General features: G+C 36.9%; 1 protein-coding gene across 7 annotated transcripts in view; it reads right to left on the reverse strand.

Moving 5' to 3' along the window:
- LOC108548382 (uncharacterized) overlaps positions 1-20,752 on the reverse strand; it is a 177,301-nt gene that overhangs the window by 11,931 nt on the left and 144,618 nt on the right. For 4 of the 7 annotated variants that reach the window (XM_017901292.1, XM_017901296.1, XM_017901295.1 and 1 more), the window contains exons 6-9: positions 20,326-20,569; positions 12,815-13,035; positions 7,114-7,312; positions 4,213-4,578 (exon numbers count right to left, since the gene is read on the reverse strand). In XM_017901292.1, coding sequence (XP_017756781.1) covers positions 4,213-4,578; positions 7,114-7,312; positions 12,815-13,035; positions 20,326-20,569 — 1,030 coding nt within the window. Of the gene's footprint in view, positions 1-4,212; positions 4,579-5,307; positions 5,633-7,113; positions 7,313-12,814; positions 13,036-20,325; positions 20,570-20,752 lie in introns of those variants that run through there. The other 3 variants (XM_017901293.1, XM_017901297.1, XM_017901298.1) reach the window with 2 other exon arrangements.

The raw sequence follows: 20,752 nt of genomic DNA on the forward strand, positions 1-20,752 counted from the left end.
ACAATAATTTATTGTTGTCAAGGGTAATTACGTTCTACAAAGAAATGATAAATCGTTGGTGTGTCCGAACAATAAGTACGGAATTATGTACTTAAGAAAGGCAAAAAGCACCGGCACGCAGAACCGTCCGGCACGAACTATAGTAAAAGAGAGAGACACGCGTACGGATCCCGTGAGAAGCAGAACGAATGGCTCATCGTGTGATCGTACGATCGATCGCGTTTAGCGGCTGGCAGCTTTCCCGTTTCGCGGCAAAGGCACAATACGAGCATACGTAAGAACCGAAAAGAGGGGACAAAAAAAAAAAGAAAAAAAAAAAAAGAAAAATACAAAATAAACGGGGAGAAGAGAAGGAAGAAAGACGCTGAAATAAATCTAGGGTAAATACATATATATGTATATACGGTGCGCTTTTACCGACGGTTCTGCGAACACTGCACTCGTAATTAAAGGAGTAACAATAATAATAATAATAATAATAATAGTAATAATAATAATAATCGTAATAATAATAATTAATAATAATCACTAGCTACAGATATCATGTGTACGCGTGGTGGACAACTTTACAGATTAAACATACATGAAACGCAAAAAAATAAACTACTACTGGTAAAAGTAATTAAAGGAGAGTCTACTAATATATATCCATATATATATAAATATATATATATATATATATAGACACGGTAGGCTTCGCACAAAAATTACATGGAGGTGTATACAACGGTACAGGTTTCTATGTGTACGTGTCTCCGTGTGTGTGTGTGTGTGTGTGCGCGTGTGTGTGTGTGCGCGCGCGTGTGTGTGTATGCGTGTGTATGGACAGCAAGGAGAGTAAAAAACGGAAAAAAAAGAGAAAAAAAAATATTCGGTGAGAAAAAACCCGGGAAGAGAAAAAGAGAGGAGAGATACTCGTGGATCAAACAGGAGGGGTCCTTCTTTGTGGGGTCTTCCAACGACGAGGGGCGATCTTAACAAAGTAACAAAGTTCACTCTACAAAACAGTTCTCGCGACGGTCAATAAGAAAAAAAAAGAAAAAAAGAAGTGAAAAAAGAAGAATTAAAAAAAAGGAAGAAAAAGAGATATAACCGTGGCGTATAAACGAACGAGGCTTGTAAAAAGTCTACCAGGAGGTCCATCGACACGACGCGGAATCGAGAGACCGCCTTGTGGAATGACGAAAACACATTTTGCGGGCGTAACGTCGACGTGGAATCCGTAAAGAGGGTCTTCGATTACGCGAGCTATTTACCTTTCCCCTGAAATAACATCTCGCGTGCCAAGCGTCTGGCAACCGCGCTCCCAGCGTCCGTGATTTTCGCCAATTTCCAAAGAGATTCTCAAACTCGAGACAAGGAAGAATATAAAATTTAAATGTAAAAAAGAAAAAAGACATTCGAAGCCCACTGATTACAACACGTCGACGTTCGTCAGAGAATTTGAAAAAAGAAAACAGTGTCCGAGAGATAAGTGTGTGGATGTTCGAAGCTTCGAGTTACCGCCGCGTGGCGCGCGCTTGAGTTGCAGTTCGCGACGTTCGGGAATCGATCTAGACCCTCGAGCAGTAGTAACTCGTAGTTGGACGTTGACGAGTATGGCGAGCTGACGAAAACGATAAACGGAGAGAGGGGGGAGGAAGATAGACAACGGTAATCGACGTGGGCGTGAAATTCTAATCTCGACACGGCGTTTTAAATAGAAAGTACAGGCCGCATAGCCGATTGGATCGGCTGCGGCGTGTTAGAGATTGCTCCTTGCTAGATATCGCGAGTCTCCTATCTACACTGACAATGAAAGCACTGCGAGTGAATCTCCCATTCGAATGGGCTTTAGTTATTGCCGTACAAGCGATACAAAAATTACAGGCTATCTATTCGCTACGTTTGACAAGATCAAATCCAAACGAAGTAGCATCCGACGTTGCTCCCCGTGAAACGCTGCTCCTTCTGGACGCGACCCTGACGAGTTAATCTGCACTGCACCGTTTAAAATTAAACGTTATAACCGTTTATACTGAATGGTCTATTCTTATATATCGTGATATATTACACTTCGTTGCGTCTGTTGCGTTACTGTACAATTTTCGAGATACAAGATGGCAACGCTTCCTCACCGAGTAACTGTGCACGAACAATCGCGGCGAATGCTTGAGCCTCGAGAATGCAAGTACCGTGCTGTCTGCGCTATACCAGCATAATTGCACTTATGTGATTAATCGACTAAAGGCTATTCGTATTATAAATATAGCAACGCGAAAAATTTCCTCGGAAAATATATATATATATATCTAATACTTCTACCAACATCAACGATCATGCAACGATAGTACCAACAACTTCCAATTGCTCCTCATAAACAGACCAATGCTCTGAAGGATACTTGGTGAGGACAATTCGCATAAAACAAATAATCGAACGAGCAAAACTGCCAACGTCGTTTGCCCGTGATACTTCTCGAGGTCGCTCATTGTACTACGCGAGAGGGATAATTGTGCGATCATGGTAATACAAGTATATACCGTGAGAAGAGTACAAAATGGTGCAAAAGCTGCGAACACAATACAGTGTGTGCGAACGTTAAGATCGGTAGCTTATAATTTACGCAATGGTCTTGCATGGCTCGTAGAAAAATAAAAATTCTCGCGCCTTTCACGCTCGTTGTGAACGCGTCGAAAGGATTATGTACAATAAAAAGAAGCGAGAGAGAGCGGTTTCATCCACGAAAAGAAATGATACCCCGATGCATTTTTCCCAGCGGGCCTTACGGTCACGCGGCACCAGGTGACCAAGCTCGTGCGGCCTGTGTATCACGTTCGGCGGGATGCAAAAATAAATTTTGCCCCGTGATAGAAATCGATACCGTGTCGTTTCGACGTACGTCGACTTTGGTTTTTCCGAAACTCACTCGAAGCGTGAAGAAACACTACACCGTCACGCGGAGTTAGCGGCATGGCGACGCTGGTGACGGAAGCGAGCAGGATGGCCTGCGATTGGACAGCAGTCCGAGCCAAACGCGTGGACAGCGGACGTAGTGGACTTGGTCTGATGTAGACCGGTCTCGGGGCCACGTCAGAGGAACCTCTTCCAAGAAGATCGTTCACCGCTACCTGCCAAGTTCACAGGAGAGCCGTGGGCACGAAAACGCGTCCGACGAAATTTTTGATATGTCTTATGGCTTGGAGATACGCCGAAGAATGGGCTTAGGTTAGGTGTTCTTTGACAATCTTCCGGGCAGAGAAGCGTCTTTCGTTGAGCTTGGTAGTTTTCCTGCTTTGCGAAAGGCATCTTGGAACTGGGGTGAAGAAGCTCTAAACTGTTTGGCAGAGTCATTCGAAGTCGTTGTTCTTGACATTCTGTCACTGTCACGGGTAAGCAGCAGTGAGCTAGAGAGTTGGACTGAGGTCCAGGTTCCTCGAAATGAAGGTGTAATGCCGATTTCGACTCGACAGTCATAAAATATAGCGATTCTTTTACCTAAAATGACCTTCTAAACAGTAGCAAAATTTTCATTTTCGTTCCAAGACGTTTTATCGAGTGATCCTGTTGCTAGGGAGTCTATACAGAGCCGCTAGAAAAATACTGCAACGGGGAGACGCTGTGCTCGTGTACACATGCTCTGTCTATTGGTCTTCACCGTGACCTAATAGACCCAATATCGCAGTTGCACGGTCCATTAGGTTAGGGTAAAGGCAACTATCAGATTATACGTATATACAACCACGGGGTTGCTCGTTGCGATATTTTTATGGCTGCGCTGTCCTCGGGACCCCTAACAAGACAACCACTCTGAGAAAAGCTACTAAACCTCTGTCTTCGTCTTTCAGAGAATAAGTGAATATCACAAGCGTTTCTTCTAATAGTGACCGAGTAGTCAGCCAGCCTACCAACTACTAGATACATCTCTGAACACCATGCTTCCCTACGAAACTGGAGACCAGGGGAACGTGAAAGAAATCGACATCCCGATCAACGTTATCAACCTGTTCGTCCCATACCGTGAACGGAAACACGGAGAGAGTCCAGAGGGTGCGACGTGAATCGTCTTCGTCAGCTTAGGTAGGCAGCTCGTGGGGGACGCGTGGAGGAATCGTCTGGTTTGGTGGAAACGCGACCGAACGTGTTCTCTGTTGCCGGATGTTCGCGACTTTACGTGTTCACTTGTCTGATCTCGTTTGTTTTTGGCTTTCCGCTAGGCGAGCAGCAACTCACCGCGGTGATGGCGCTGCTGCTGCTGTGGTTGTTGCTGATGGTGAAGCTGACGGTGATGATGATGATGATGGTGCTGGTGATAATTGAGCGACGAGGACGGTGATGGACAGAGGCTACCGCCGCCGCCTATTTGCTGCTGTTGCTGCTGTTGCTGAAACTGCTGCAGCTGGCCGTCGTCGTGGGTAGGTGTCAAGTCCAAGAACAGGCCTGAAGTGGCTGAATCGACGCAACTGCATGACTCGGTGGCCGTGGCGTTGCAACCGGGACAGCAGTCGATTTCCGTGGCCAAACTCATCGGGGTCTCCGGGGAATCCACGGGTCTCGTGCCAACGAACGAGCTCTCCATCCAACACAGCTTCACGCTCCCTTCGAGGAGAAGTTTCATTTCATTAGATGCGTCATGAAGAAGCCACCTGCCCGCGTGTCTACGTATGTTCTTTCTAGGGGTGGCTTCTTTGTGTCTACGTTTGATCCCATCGCGGGTACTACGCAAGAAGACATAGCAAAACGTGGTAATATCATGGAAAGGTGTAGCGAACTGCTGGCTACCCTGCAGGTAAGCTGTAACGACGACGTGGTTCAGAACGTTCCTCGAACCCGTTACTCTAATTGTTCTTTCTTTTACTCTAACACACCGCTAACGTTTACCACGCTTTATACCTAGGCCGGTTATACCTAGCACATCGAGTTAGACGAGTGCATCGGTGGGCCATCGTTCTCTAAAGACGACACAGATCTCTCACAGATTAGGTCGTGTTAGTGAAGCTCTAACACGGAGGTATTAATAACACAACGCAAAGAAAGCGGATCGGCACACACATTCACGTTATTGACAAGATCATTCATTGGCAGTTAGTCTGACGACGTGGTTAGACGAGGAGTCTCTCTAGCGTTTCGGAGAGGGCTTTGGTCACGCAGAGAACTCGACGACGTTGATACTTCTCGATGCGTCAGCAGACTCGACGCAACGAATGCTATATGTACATGGCGAGACGATTCTTTTTTTTCCGGGGGCCAAGATATCGTGTGTGGGTCATAAAAGCTTACGAGGCGTAACAGCTGGGCCACGCGTGTTATCTTCGCGCGCGCGCGCCGTTCCCGATGTTTGTTTTAATTTTGTCCTAAGGTCGGCCAGAGTGGCGGGTAAGTTCGCTCGCACCGACAGGAGACAGAGGGGTGTGATTTAAGCTTCAGGGTGATCTATTTCGGTGATACCGACGGCCACGCCGTGTACAAGGCTATCGAAATAGCATGTCGGCTGGTCGTGCGCGCATACTTTCGTCGCGAGACAGCCGCGATTAAAGATGAAGGTGGACCGAGGTAGCGGGGCTGCACGCGAGGTGGTCCGCGGATAGGGTCGAGAAGCAGCCGAGGAGACCTTTTCCTCCCTATGCTCGACCTTGCGTCATGGGTTCGCGCGCTGGAAATACGATTTAGTGTCAAGGCTGTCGGTGAACACATTTACGGAATTTTTCGTCGCGTCTGCTTTGCCGCTTCGGTTCACTCGCTGACGTCGAAAGCACGCGGCAGGTCTTCCGAAACGATTCTTCGGGCCACGTGTCTCTAATGTATCGGGCATAGTTGTTCGAACGATATAGAGTGCTCGTAAGTCACCGTTGGTTCCGGAATGACGCGGTAGATGGCCTCACTAGTCACCGTTTACAGTAACGTTTACATTTATAAACAAAAAAATATAAAATTCTTACTTATCTTCCAATTTCAACTTAGTTCACTGATTACCAATTTATTATTTCGAATATTTAATAAAAATTGTACTGTCAATGATATTTATCACTAGGTTTACGGACATTTCTTGTATACCTATTTCTACGAGCACGCGCCGACATTTTGTTCAAAACGTAACCTAAAAGGCAACATAATTGTACACTATTAATTTAAAGAACAAAATATTGAGATATATATTTATACAAAATTTATAATATTTGTAGGGATTATTTTTATTTAAATGCAAACGATTTCTGTAATTTTTGTCAAAATGGCGCACCCCGTAAACCTAGTATTAATAATTCGTTATTTTTCCAAAATATCTTAAATAGTTTGCTATACAGCTCGAACCAACTATACACCATCGCGTACACCATGGATTACGTATTTTTTCTCTCTCTCTCTTTCACTGATCAGAAGCAATTTAATTTCGAAGGCAGAGACAGCGTTGGAGTACGTCTGGACTACGCGACTGCTCGAAAAGTCTGCGAGACAGAGAGCGTGGACCGTGTTGAGAGACTAAGGCTGCGAGACGTGGTGATTAGAGAAGGAAGGAAGATTTCTTGAACGGGTAACAGAGAACGATAGAATCGCATGTTAACCGCGACACCTCGAGTGAACAGAGCGCGATCGCGTGAAGCAGTGCAGCATTCGCGGAACGAACGAGTCTGCACAGAGATGGCGCGCAGTGTAGTATCCATAACCGCCAAACAACGACTTCGCCGAATGGCCGCGGTCTCGAGAGCGATTTTCGTTAGTAAACACAGGACGACCGTGAGAACGGGCAAAAGAGAAGGGGGAGAACAGCCATAGAGTTGCTGGTAGTGCTTTTGAACTAGCGTGTCAGAGAGGCACGTCGAGTAATATTACGTAGCGACAACGAACGAGAACCAGATATATGTATATATACATTTTTACAACATTCCGTTTTCTGGGGGGTTAGGTGAAACGTGTAAAACAGAGATAGGAAAGAAAAAAAAAACCCAGAGACAGACGGAAGAAGAGAGAGGCGTCTAGATCGCAGAATAGATGCAGAGACAAAGAGAAGAGTTCACATCAACAGATCAGGAAAACTCAAAATTACCTTTGTCGTAGAGAGTAAAAGTAGTGATGGTGTAGTGGTGGTGGTGGTGGTAGGATGGTTTTTTTTTTTTGGCAGGGGTGTTTAGTGCTCACCTCTGGGGCTGGTCGACCTTGCTCCGCCCCTGTCGTCCCAGTCTTCAGGTCGAGGTCGAGGCGACAGCCTGCCACCTCCACCAACCTCCTGACCGCTTTGCACGTAGTGCACAATGGCCGAGGTTACCTCCTTTATCGAGTTCCTTACCTCTAGCTGCTGATTCGTTGTCTGCTGTTGTTGTTGTTGCTGCTGTTGCTGCTGCGGAGAGAAATTTTCATTTTATTCATTTCTCTATTATTTTTCTATAATGGATGTTTTTTTTTTTATATACAGGGTGTCCCAGCAAAGTAGTACAACTGAGAGTGGGGGGTGATTCTACGTGAAAAAAACAAATTGAAAATAAGGAATACAATTTTCTCATTCGAAGCTTCGTTGTTAAGAAAATCGACTTTGAATCTTCACAGAGTGCGCTGGTGTATTGATGGTCCATCCATCTTGTAAGCCATAGCTAAGTGCACGCGTACGCAGTGAATATTCAAAGTCGATTTTCTCGATAACGAAGCTTCGAATGAAAAAATTTTTTTCTTTATTTTTGATTTGTTTTTTCACGTAGAATCATCCCCTCCTCGACTTTTTCACCGATGCTGATGTATCGATCATCTATCCATCTAAGCTATAGTTAAGTGTAAGCGTACTCAGTTAATATTCAAAGTCGATTTTCTCGACTACGAAGCTTCGATTGAAAAAATTTTCTTTTTCTTTTTCGATTTACTTTTAAATCGAAAAATATACGATTCTAATATTATTTAGAATCATCTGCTTCTCGGTTGTACCACCATTTCTGGGACACCATGTATATATATACATTTTAGTTAAGATTTGAATCCAGTGATTTTGTGAAAATTTGTAGTGCATGAAAATAATATTATACATGTGTATATTAATGGTTACAGGGGATTAACAACTTTTTTCTACACTTTTATATTAATTTTGCTGTACCTGGTGAATTCTTGGTAAATTCATATGGAGATACTTTTTGTGGTCACGTTTCAATTTTTGTTTTCGAACTAAATTTTTTTATCGCTTTATTTAGCGGAATTCTCTTTCAATATTTGGCTGGGAATTTTAATTTAACGATTTTGTAGAAATTTTTATACCAATTTTTAAATTAATTTTTTAAGTTTTAATATACAATTTTTATTTCTTTTGTGAAATTTTTATTTTATTATTTTAATTAATAGGATTATTTTTTCGTTTATCCTGCTTGAAATTTTAACCCAATGATCTTTAATGAAATCATAATAGCATATATATTCGTAATTTTGAAAATCTTGCAATCTTTATTTATTTTTATATTAATCAATTTATTTACATTTTTATATTAATTCTTCTTCGAATCCACGTGGAAATATTTGTCCACTGTTACAATATTTTCAAATTTAATTTTGCAATTCGAATATTATACAAAATATTCGAAATTGTATTATAATTTGTATTAACTGGAATTATTCGATCAATAGGTATTATCTGATATGCTTGGACAGAGATGTACTTTTAAGCAATTTCTCATTAATTCCCTCATTTCTCTACGGAGCCACGCATGATTTTGCACGAACAGTTAATCACCCTTCAGCTGTATTGATTATTAGTACACCTGGGAAATGGTAGAATCAATAATTTCTTGTTCGTGAATTATAAGTTTCCTCGACATAGACCACTGAATTAATAATTACCCCTCGATACCATTATTCACCGAGCTCCGTTCCGAAATCCAAGCTCGTAAATTCAGTCTACGTACTGACTGAGATTTAACCCTTTGCACTATAATTATTATCCTAATTTGTTCTCGGCTAACTCTGATTTAATTTTTCTAATTTTAATATCGCATGTTAGGTATGAAGCAATTACTTGCAGTTGTTCAAGGTTTAATGTTTTATTAACAAAACGATTGTTCATGAAGAATGTATAATATCAAAATAAGAATATTTAGTTCCTTGTTATTTATATTTTATTAAAATATGGTAATTTTTAAAACAATTTATTATGTGTAAAAATGGCATTCTGTTATAAGTTTCACAAAAGTAGACTGTTGTTCGACTTCCATCTTTTATTTTTCAATTTGAACATATTGACTAGGCAGTCATTATGTTTGCTTTAAGGATCTGCCATTAGTATATGTAATTTACCATCTAAATAAAATTCCGTCTCACTAATTTATTAACTGTATGAAGTGACACGACAGAGGTGACTTAGGAATATTAGGGGAGAATAGTTGTCACGCCAGAGGTAGCCTCATAGTGCAAAGGGTTAAGGATGGTTCTACACACACATTTGTTGACATAATTCTAGTAATTTATCATAATTTTCTACTGTCAAAAATTCAATAAGATAAATAAAAATTTATCTTATCCTCATCAATGTAAATTTTTATTTTTAAAATAAAATTAAATAAATTCTGTTTATAAAATTTTATTATTACATACATTTGAAATTGTATAATCAATGATGTGAATTCGTTTGTATAAAATTTCATGATAAATAACATTTTTAAATTAATAACAAATTTGATGAAATTCGTTTTAGAGTATCAGTTGTGTAAGAAATTTTGGGGACTATAAATGACACGAGTTTACGTCAGCGATAGTCAGAAAGAAGATTACAGATGACGTGCATTCACGTCAGCACTTGGGAATGTGTTAAATTAATTTAATCTTCGTATTGCTATAAGAAGACACAGATGGTAATAATACTTAATTATTCAATCATTATTTTTTCATGTTCCTTCATTACTTTTCTGTATAGATCATTCATAAAATTCCTAAAAAATAAATATATATATATGTTCCATTAAATTCCTAAGCCCATAATCCATTTTCCCTCAAATAATATAATTAAAATAATTTTTAACAAATTTTGATTGGCACATTTCACTAATTAAATTGAGTACTCAGTAATTTTTGTAAACTTTTTTAAACTGAGTGGTAGAATTCGTAGATTATTTCATATAAAATTACTAAAAAAACAAAATTTCTAAAAAATATATATATCTTGTTATAAATTTCTAAACTCATAATCCATTTTCCCTTAAATAATATAATTAAAATAATTTTGATCAAATTTTGATTGTCACATTTCACTAATTAAATTGAGTACTCAGCAATTTTAACGAACTTTTTCAAATTGAGTCGTAGAATTCGTAGATCACTTTATATAAAATTACTAAAAAACATAAAATTCCTAAAAAATAAATATATATATGTTGCATTAAATTCCTAAGCTCATAATTCATTTTTTCTCAAATAATATAATTAAAATAGTTTGTATCAAATTTTGCTTATCATATTTCATTAATTAAATTAAGTATCTAGTAATTTTTATAAATCCTTTTTAAGTTGGATCGTATTAAATTGGAGGACCCCTTCTCCCAAATTTATCTGAATATGTAACAAATATTCGGATCATTCAATTACCTCCATCAAAATTTCAAACTAAAAAAAAATATTATTCCTTCAATCACAAACATTAAAAATACACTAAATCAAAAATATCCTTAAAAAACGAAAAACATATGTAAAATAGTTCAACCATACTGCAAAACGGTTAAAAAGGAATATCGATTAAACAAAATCTAGAACACACACGTGCACGTACATGTACACATGTATGCATTCCATCGTCCTACTGATTCTAATAAATGTTAAAACGGTGGAAAGAAGTCACTTTGACGTTAGAGAACCAATTTTATTCCTTCCCTTTCCCCTCTCTCTTTCAGAAACGAAAAGCTGATTAAAAGTTGGCGAAGTAGAACAATACTCGCGGCACGGTTCAAGCTCAGGGCGGAGAGGGGTGATCGGGGTAACAGTCAATTTGTCTCGGGTTGCAAAGGCCACGAGACGCCAGAACGAGGATTTCTGCCAGAATTTCTAATTATAGAGAAGTCGCTGCATTTGCGCGCTGTCTGCATAAATTAAAAATAAATCGAACAAAGAGGGAAACGGGTAGGGGTCACCCCGAGGGCAGATTTCGTTTCGCGGATTTGCGAACGATTGTCCCGGCGTGGAATTTCGACTAATCGTGCACTTGCATCCTGACTAGCCGGCTTAATCCAGTTACAAATGGCGGAAGCGACGACCGGGAAAACGGAAGTACGAAGTCGAGTTTGGAGATTAACGAGGGTGAATTTGGCAACGATTAAATATGGACTTAATGGCTTTAACTTGAAGTGAAATTTCACCCTATGCGAATTTTGTTTACACTATTTTTTAATGGGTTTATTATTGAATAAACTTAGAGGGGTACATAATTTATTCGCGACATTCAGTTATTGGTAATGATATGGTAAAATGGATCAATTCGGAGAAAAAATTTGATTAGGGTGGTATTTGTGACAGCTTGTAGAAGTCAATAAATGTTTTAAGTGGAAATTGTTTTTAAAGAAAAATTGTATTTTTCTTTTTTAAAAATGATTTTCGAATGTCCTTCAATTAATTGCAAGTATGACAAGTAGAGATGGAAAAGCAGACAATATTTTTACATAATTTTCGATAATTTTAAATGATTCCTTTTTGTCTTTTTTTAAGTAAAGAAAAACTGTATCTTTCTTTTTTGAAAATGATTTTTGTGACAAATATTTTGTATCAGATAATAGATGGATGCCCTTCAATTAATTGCAAGTATGATAAGCAAAGATGGAAAAGCAGAAAATATTTTTATATGTTTTGAGAATTCATATATATATGAAAAATTTTGTATTTTGAATTAATATTTTTGATATTATGATCAGGAACTTAAATTTTTTAATTTTATAATCTATAATAATTTTTTAAGCGTCATAAAGATTTTTATGATCTATAATTGCGATTTTTATGATGAATCATAATTTTTTGATTATGATATGATAGGTATTATTATATGCATTGTAGTTTTATATCAATAATTGTCAACAAATATACAAACGTATTGCCTTTGTTTTTCCACTGTTAATTTTCCAATTTTCCCGCCGCCATATTTTTGAAACATTAAAATTTTTCTTTTATATAAAGCACATTATCAGTATTTGTATAGTAACATCTGAAAAAGAACTGTACATCAGCAACTTATAAAATATCTTAGGACATAAAGTACATAAAATAATAAAACATACAGTGCCATAAATAAAATATTTAAGGAAAATAATGCTAAATTCAATATGTAATCTTTTTCTTTATTTATACATTATCGTGTTCACTATACATATGTATATGACAGTGATTCGAGTCTACATATAATTTTAATATTAAAAAGAAAATCGTTAAAATAAATCAAGCAAAGCACACATTTATAATACACCTAAAGATTTCAAAGAAAAAGAAACTAATACATGATGATAATTTAATGAACAGTGAATATGTTGATTAACTCTGCAACACTAATAAGCAATAATAATAAATGAACAATTCTCAATTACAAATTTTTTAATTCCATTCAACCGCAAAATAAAATTAAAATACATAGAAAACAAAAATTTGAATTATCTAATAAAAAAGAAAAATTAATTATTACATTAGATTTAGTCTACTGTATTTTTCACAATTGCTACCAACACTAGCAAGAATCCACAAATAAATTCATTTAACGTACATTTAAAGCAAGCGCCAAAATTTGTGAATCAATTCAAGAATTAAATTACAAATATCCAAAAAATATTACAGAATTGAAAAGCAAGAGTGTTGAAGAATTAAAGTGTTTTATGGTATAACAAAGAAATTTGGATCAACAAACCTTGTTGGCTGCTTGCAACTGGGGAAGAATACCCTGAGCAAGACGTTCCGCCGGGGTCCGCGGGTTCGTGAGCCGTTCCTGAGAACGCCAGCCCAAGTATGGCTGTCGATGATTGAAGGACGACCTCGCTGAACTCGCTGGCGAATTTCCGGTGCTGTTCAGCAGACTGGTACTCCATCTTGAGAATACAGGTGGCGTGGGACTTGGACTTAGAAGGGCACCTACGCAAATTTATTGTCACCTATGAGTATATCTCACTTTAACCTGTGCAGCGCAATTCTCGGTTTTTGAATTTCCCGCGCTCGTAAATCTACATTTGGCTGGTTTATGGCGACCAATTTCGGAGCGTGGCTTAAACTTACGTTAAATTAGGGTAAACTTGATCGGGATTGAACTGAGGTTATGTGGGAATACCCAATGCGAGTTATAGTGATTTACGTTTCGAGACTTAAAAAGTTACTAGATATCTTGCAGTCTTACGATTAATCCAGTGATTTGAAAATTTCACTATCGATAAACTAAAAATTTATAAGTGTACTATTATGTGTATTAATTTCAATAGGATTTATAGGTTATAAACTTCGATAGATCTGTCGGCCATGTTTTTTCCATTGAGTATTGAGCTAATTTAGATGTCGTGTTAAAAGTAATTACAAATTTCATTATATATTGAGAATAATGGATTTTATTATTCTTTATCGATATTTATATGAGGTTTTTAAGCTTTAATATGCAAATTGTTAATAATAAATAAATTTTTCGAAAAATGATACTCCTATGAGAGGTTATCTTTCAACCTTTTTACCCTACAGAGAGTTTTCCTGTGCTTGGATGTAACACGTGTAGTAGCCTGATATTTCAGTGTCCATATAAATGACCATAAAATGTTTTGACCAACCGTGAAAACCCAATCGTTAACCTCTTCTTTGAGAATATTTTAACACGTTCGACCATAATTAATGCACACTCTTGCAACGAAATATTTTATCAAAAATTCGAAAAACGATGTTAAAAATTTAATAACTAAGATAAATATTAACTAGATAAAATTAAAGATAAATATTAAGGCGTCATTTATATCTACATACAATATTTACCATTTAATCAACATACCAATAATTATCAATTAATTAATTATTTTCACCAAGTAACTAATTTGGCTATTAATTAATTATTAATATAAAATATATATATAAAATTTATTAATGCAATAATCTTCTTTCCCTCTTCTCCCCCTCTCACGTATTACCAAAAGCAAAGCCAAACAATTCCAACTTTCGCATTATCAGTATCACCATAGCAGCTCCAGTGCGATCCATTGCTGTCAATAAAAGAAATTCATACGTTTCATCCATGGGCCATCGAACACCTGACAAATGAAGATAAACACAGAAACAATTGCCACGGTATTACAATCCAATCGAGGTCCAAATACAGCTATACAGGGATCGTAATACCGTAATACCATGTCCCTTGACTCGTTTTACACAGGCTGGTCTGTCACTTGATCCGGATTTTGAATGGATTACGCTGGAAGACTTTTGATCGACGGTTTTGCAAGTCGAATAATATGTTGCCCGGGAACTTTTCAGCGGAATAAAAGACTTGACAGCTGTCTCGCGTTCACGTTAACCGGCTGTCGTTGAGGTATCCAACATTGCTTGGCAGTGGAACACGTTCCTGAGCCTCCACTGGTAGGCGTGTTAATTCTATCCCTTTGTTCTTGGTGTCGACTATCAGAGAGACTTTAGAGGAAAGTGACTGGTTCGCGAATTGGGCAAGAATCGTGGGTCTGTTCCGTTGGATGAGCTGCGTCCTATAATGGCGAGAGGAACCCAAGAATAACGTTTGGGTTTGGTAACTCTGGTTCTGCTTGATCACTGGGTATTGCATACTAGAACAGAGTCCTTCTTGATCTCTAGGTTGATGAAGGGACGATAGGTTAAGTCAGAAATGTAAGTTACAGGTCATGTATGTAGGCTGTAAATGAAGTAAAACACGGACGAGATGTAGCCAAGTGTCTGTTAGGTATTCTTGGGGATGAAGATGCAAGTGGGCAGAGCAGAAGTTATATTTGGTTCGAAATGCTTGGTGTTATTAATTTCAAGGTTATTTGGAGGTCATTAGGAACATATATATCTTTCTTTAATGATACCATGTAGGCTTGACTTCATGATTTGTTTATTTATAAAATACTCGATATCAAAGCGAGTTCAATGACTGGGAATACCGTGACATTGAAAGGATTGTTAGATTAGATAGCCTAGATTGACATGATTGAGTTTTTATTATAAAAATTATTTCATCTGATGTATTGGATGATATGTAATACGAAAGGAATTAAAATATGTAGCAAAATAATAATAATAAAAATTTACTAGAATAGGTAAATTTGCATTACACTGTAATACAGTGTAGTGTCAAGAGAAACAAATGTTTAATTCCTTTTTATTCAACCTTTTGAACTGTGGTAATGGTTACATAGATTTTTAAGTATATATGTATTGGAATGAATGGAACAAGTATGCATGGGATGGAAATATCTAATGAATTCAGGTTATTATGATAAATGAATATGCGTGTAATGATCGAGGTGTTGTGTGATTTGTGTATGTTAATACAATGTATGAAAGAAGAAAGAAAGAAAGGAGAGTGATTTAGCATTTGTCAGTTGCAATTGAGTATTAATAGAGAGAAGACGTGTGGGCATATTAAATATAAATAATTATATTTAAATTATTATAATTATTAAATTATTATATTAATAATTTATATTTAAATATATATAACTATTTATTCACATAGTGATAAAATAATTATATTTCAACCCAATATCTGTGTTTGATAATCTTTGTAATTAAATAAATAACTGTTCATATTGTTATTAAATTTCATCCACCACTAAAACATGAACAAGCTAAATAAACGCAAAAATAAAACTGCATCCGAGCAAAAGGTTATTAAAAGAAATAGCTATAAAGACAAGCCCTTTAAGGCATCCCTTAACGTGAAAACACCCGAGAGGATCGTTGATGGTGGCCAGACGCCATTTAAAAGGGGTGTCTCGACGAACTCTGCCCTTTTCAGACTGCCATCCGGCAACGAAATCCGCGGCAGCAGCGTGTGCCAAGCAACCCTTTAAATCTGGTAATTAGAGCCCTCCCCTTAACAAATCGCGTTCTCTCGTTAGAAGCGTCCTCGAAGGATTCGCAGTGCGGCCGCAGGGCGGCGACACCGTCGCGGCGCGACAACGCGCCCTAGCGTTAGTGCTCGCAACTCTGCTGTTAGCAGACGACGACACGACGACGGGCTGAATTAATCGAGTTAACTTGCCCCGCTAAATTTATTAGCCGCTTCCTATTAGCAGTTACTCCACGTAGCCAGAGAATATCCGCGAGACTCTGTCGAGGGGAGAACGAAAGAGAGACGGAGACGAGAGTAAATGAAATTGGCCGACACTCGGCACTCGCTACGCGCTAATTTCGGACGCTGCTCGCCTTTTCACCGACGGCAAGAGGCCGCTTGCTTCATATTGCGCCGTTTTATTGCGAATCGTTCTCCACGGAGTGATATCATAGCCTCTGCTCCTTTCATTCATGGACTTCCCAAGGGTTTCATATTGATTCTCGCTGCATTTTAGTTTAACTTTGTTTAATTTGGAAAATCACATTTTTCTGTTGCTTGTACGGTTTCAAAGGGTTTGATGCATACTTTGAAAGGGGAATTGGAATTCGGCTTAGAAAAATCGTTTTTTCACTTTCTTATATTTTCTCAAAGTATATGCTTTCGAAAATGACTGTGTAAAAGGATTTGTTCGAATTCGTAAAATTAGCTAAGTTATAGAGATTTAAAGTGCGGTGTACAGTCATTGAAATTTTCTTGAAATCACATTTTTTGAACTTCCTGAGAAGATATCTCGCGTTCCAGTTGACCGATTGACTCAAAATTTGAAGGAGATCTTCACTGGGTGTATCTTTATCGCGTGAACCACGGTTTTCAAAATCTGATATTTTTTTCTATTTTTGTTTACCACTCAAAGTTCGAAAAGCACAAGGAAAATCGATATTTGAATTTCAAAATGGTGCCATTTTTTTTAATTTTCGAAATTTCGTTGTATTGGTGATTCATACTATAACTGTATTAACTGTACCTAACCAGATGATCTGGAATCGTGTTAGCCATTCGAACCTGCTTTTAAAAACATGATTTACCAAAGGCTATAATAATTTCCACAATTTTCAATAATTTTGTTTTAAAAAAATTAGAAATATTCTCTAAATATAAATAAAACTGAGTGCGAAAACAGAATAATAAAATATATCATGGTTTCCTCAGAAAAAATTCCCACAGAAGCCGATTTTTATTTCACAAATTAAATTGGATTTTATTCTTTTATATGTGGTGACATTGATTTTTGGTTCTTTTATTTAATTTTGTTCAATTTAGACTTTTTCTACAATTTTTTAAGTTTCAAGGGTTTGATGTATATTTTTGGGTACAATTTGGTTAATTAAAAATTCGAATTGGATTTTTCTTTTGTTTGCAGTGTCTGAAGGATTTGATATTGACCTTTGGTTATTTTTTGTTGATATTCTTTCATTTGGATTTTCTCTTCAATTTGTGTAAAGATTGTAGTTGTGTTTCAGACAAAATTATGGTTAAATAATGTTTTGAGGAATACGATATTAACTTTGATCTATTTTTATTTCCAAAATAATCTATAAAATATGAAAAGAATATTTGGAAAAAGACTTTTTGGAGGTAAATGTGAACAAATTTTTAACAGGGTTTGATGGAGAGAATTTTTACTGGAGAAGTTTTGTATTATTATTTAGGATATATTAATTCACTATAAGATTTTCACATTAATTAGTTTATTAATGGATTAACATAAAAATTAACATATTTAATTTGTTAATACAATTAATCTAAAATAACGTTAATACTAAGTGTTATTAATAAAATCTGCAAATAAATGTATGTAAAGATTAGTAGGAAGTGGTGATGAATTTGTTTATACTAATACAAGGACAAATATTATTACTGGCATTTACTGAATAAATACTTTCACTTAATACTTCTTTGTTACGTGCACTTAATTTTCTTGCTGAAATGAAACAAACTGTACATCCTAAAGCAGAATTGTACAGTTAAATTTCATCTTTTAAGCGTTAAGAGAAACTTCTTCAGGAGGTCCTTATAGAAGTCAATGTAATGAAATTTCAAAGCAAGAGCCATTAAACTCTCGCAGAATAAAAGCTCTCACGGAGTAATGCCTTTATAAGTCTACATTCAATTCTGAATAATTGTGAATAAATATTCAAAAGGTGTTGCACAAAGCAATATTACCCTTGCTGATATATGATTTCATGGCTTTGTGCTTCAATATTTGCTCGTATAATGACACGTAATAAATCTTCTAAATATTCAAGTATTTACAGAAATATGTCTGCAAATTTACGCTAATTATTTATTTTCCCACAATTCTCAGTGATATTCTAAACAAAAATAAGATAATAAAGAAGTGCAATAATTTTTTAAAAATTAAACAAAAGAATAAAAATTTTTTGAATTATTTTTTAAATGACGTTTTAATATCGATAAAAAGGTCTTATAAAATAAGATTTTCACGTCATTGGTCGATAGCGTTATTTGATCACGGATTGTCTTATTCCATGACTCCTTTCACCATCGATCCACGTGTTATGACACTCTTAAGATCAATCGATAAAGCATCAGTTAATCGTTGCAAAGACCTTCTACTTTGCCCACAGTTGTAACATTTTTAAACACGATATAATTACATAATAATACATCTGAGAAATTTCTTATTTCATATATAGCATTATTCTATATTTCTTGCATAGCAAACTTTTCGAAAAATTCTCAAATTTCTCAATCACATAAATCAAAATTTATCATCACTGCACTTTGGACATGTCCTCTACTAAATAATAACTGAAGTTTCCAAAATTATTTTACTAATACTATATTGTTTTCACTATACTTTATACCTACAAGAATAAGCAAAAATAATAATAATAATAATACATCTAAAAAACTTCTTATTTCCTATATAGCATAATTCTATCTTTCTTGCATAGCAAACTTTTCGAAAAATTCTGAAATTTCTCAATCACATAAATCAAAATTTATCATCACTGCACTTTGGACATGTCCTCTACTAAATAATAACTAAAGTTTCCAAAATTATTTTACTAATACTATATTGTTTTCACTATACTTTGTACCTAGAAGAATAAGGAAAAATAAATTTATAATTTATTCGGTAAAAAGAAAACTAAATTCAAGCAAACAATTTTCTCACAATCAGTTAATATGTCAAATGTGAGATAATGCAACAGTGTGCAAGATATCGAAATCAAACAATTCTACGTGTTAATTATTATACGATTTCTTATTTGCTGCTTAAAAAAATATCGTCAGCTTTATAGCAGAAAATGAAAATCTTTGAACTCCCACTCTTCTTTAGCCAAAAAATCGTCGAGTGCAAAGGGTTAATTGAGTCGTTCAGAAGCCAATGCGGTTAAGTACATTTTCAGATATTTCCTGATTTTTGTAAATTTCGTGGAATAAACAATATTCCTATTAGTTATTAAAAAATTTACTTGTCACTTCGTTTTATTCTACGTCAAATAACCCTTTTTGAAAGAAGAAGGCGTATATTAACCCTTTGCACTCTTTTGTAGAGTTTGACTGGACATGAGTTTTCATTACAAGAATTTCTATGTCAAGTTATTAACCCCTTGGCTACTGTGGGCGCCTATGGGCGCTTAGAAATTTTGCGTTTGTGACACGGAGGACGCCTATGAGCGCTTAAAAATTTTGCGTTTGTGACACGGATGGCGCTTATGGGCGCTTAGAAATTTTACGTTTGTGACACGGAGGGCGCCTATGGGCGCTTTAAAATTTTGCGTTTGTGACACGGAGGGCGCCTATGGGCGCTTAGAAATTTTGTGTTTGTGACACGGAGCGCCCATAGGCGCTCGGCGTAGTTTAGCTTTCTGACACGGAGGGCGCTTGTTTTCACAAAAATGGCGCACATCGTAACTCAATTCCTGCCGTATGGTACAGCCGTTACGTGTAAAAATCTGCCATAGTCAAAGGGTTAATAAAGAAATTTATTGATCTTTTGTTCACTGAACAAGAAAAGAGAAAATATGCAAGAAAAATAATTTGGAGTGCAAAGGGCTAAATGGTAATACGTATCGAAAAATATTAATTTTCTCGATTTCTGTTTTCTGCGCTCAACTAGAAGCACTGGCTTCTGAGAGTCTGAATTGTTAAAAGTATTCGGTTCAAGGCACTCGGCAAAGAATTATTCTCAGATAGAATGCACGAAATATCCTTTTGGACCTGGTCGAGGTGGGCTTTGATACGCCCCTGTTTAGAGTTGGACGAAAGAAAATTGAAAGACCTAGTCTAACGATAGAAATGAAAGGCAGAAGAATAGGGGGAAGTTTAATATCTGGAAATGAGAAGGTGATTACCTGTAGTCGGCTGTCTATTGGAAGACGACGAAAGGGACGAGAGGGAGGTGGTTTTCGAGCCCAGAGCACGCCATCCTCCGTGCTGCGACGCATCGGAGTGCCTCTTTAACCGGAAGCCATCGCGAGCCGCGGGAGAATTCTTGTACCAATCCGGGACGTTCAGTCGCTGCAGAGACCTCTGCACTCTGAGTTCGTGTTCGCTGGGTACGCGTTCGCCGACTTTCTGCAACTCGTTCTCCGGCGGCTGCAAAACGAGCAATTTTTTTTATCGATAAACACGTGTAATCAATCTTTTCTTCTGGCAAATTTTGAATATATATATATATATATTGTATTCGTATTCAATTTCTTGGGTTATATTTGTTAACACTAGGTTTACGGACGCTATCTGTATACCTATTTCTAAGGATACCTGTCAAATTGACAG

This window comes from Eufriesea mexicana, unplaced genomic scaffold (assembly GCF_001483705.2).
Source record: "Eufriesea mexicana isolate 0111107269 unplaced genomic scaffold, ASM148370v2 scaffold1601, whole genome shotgun sequence".
Lineage (NCBI taxonomy): Eukaryota > Metazoa > Arthropoda > Insecta > Hymenoptera > Apidae > Eufriesea > Eufriesea mexicana.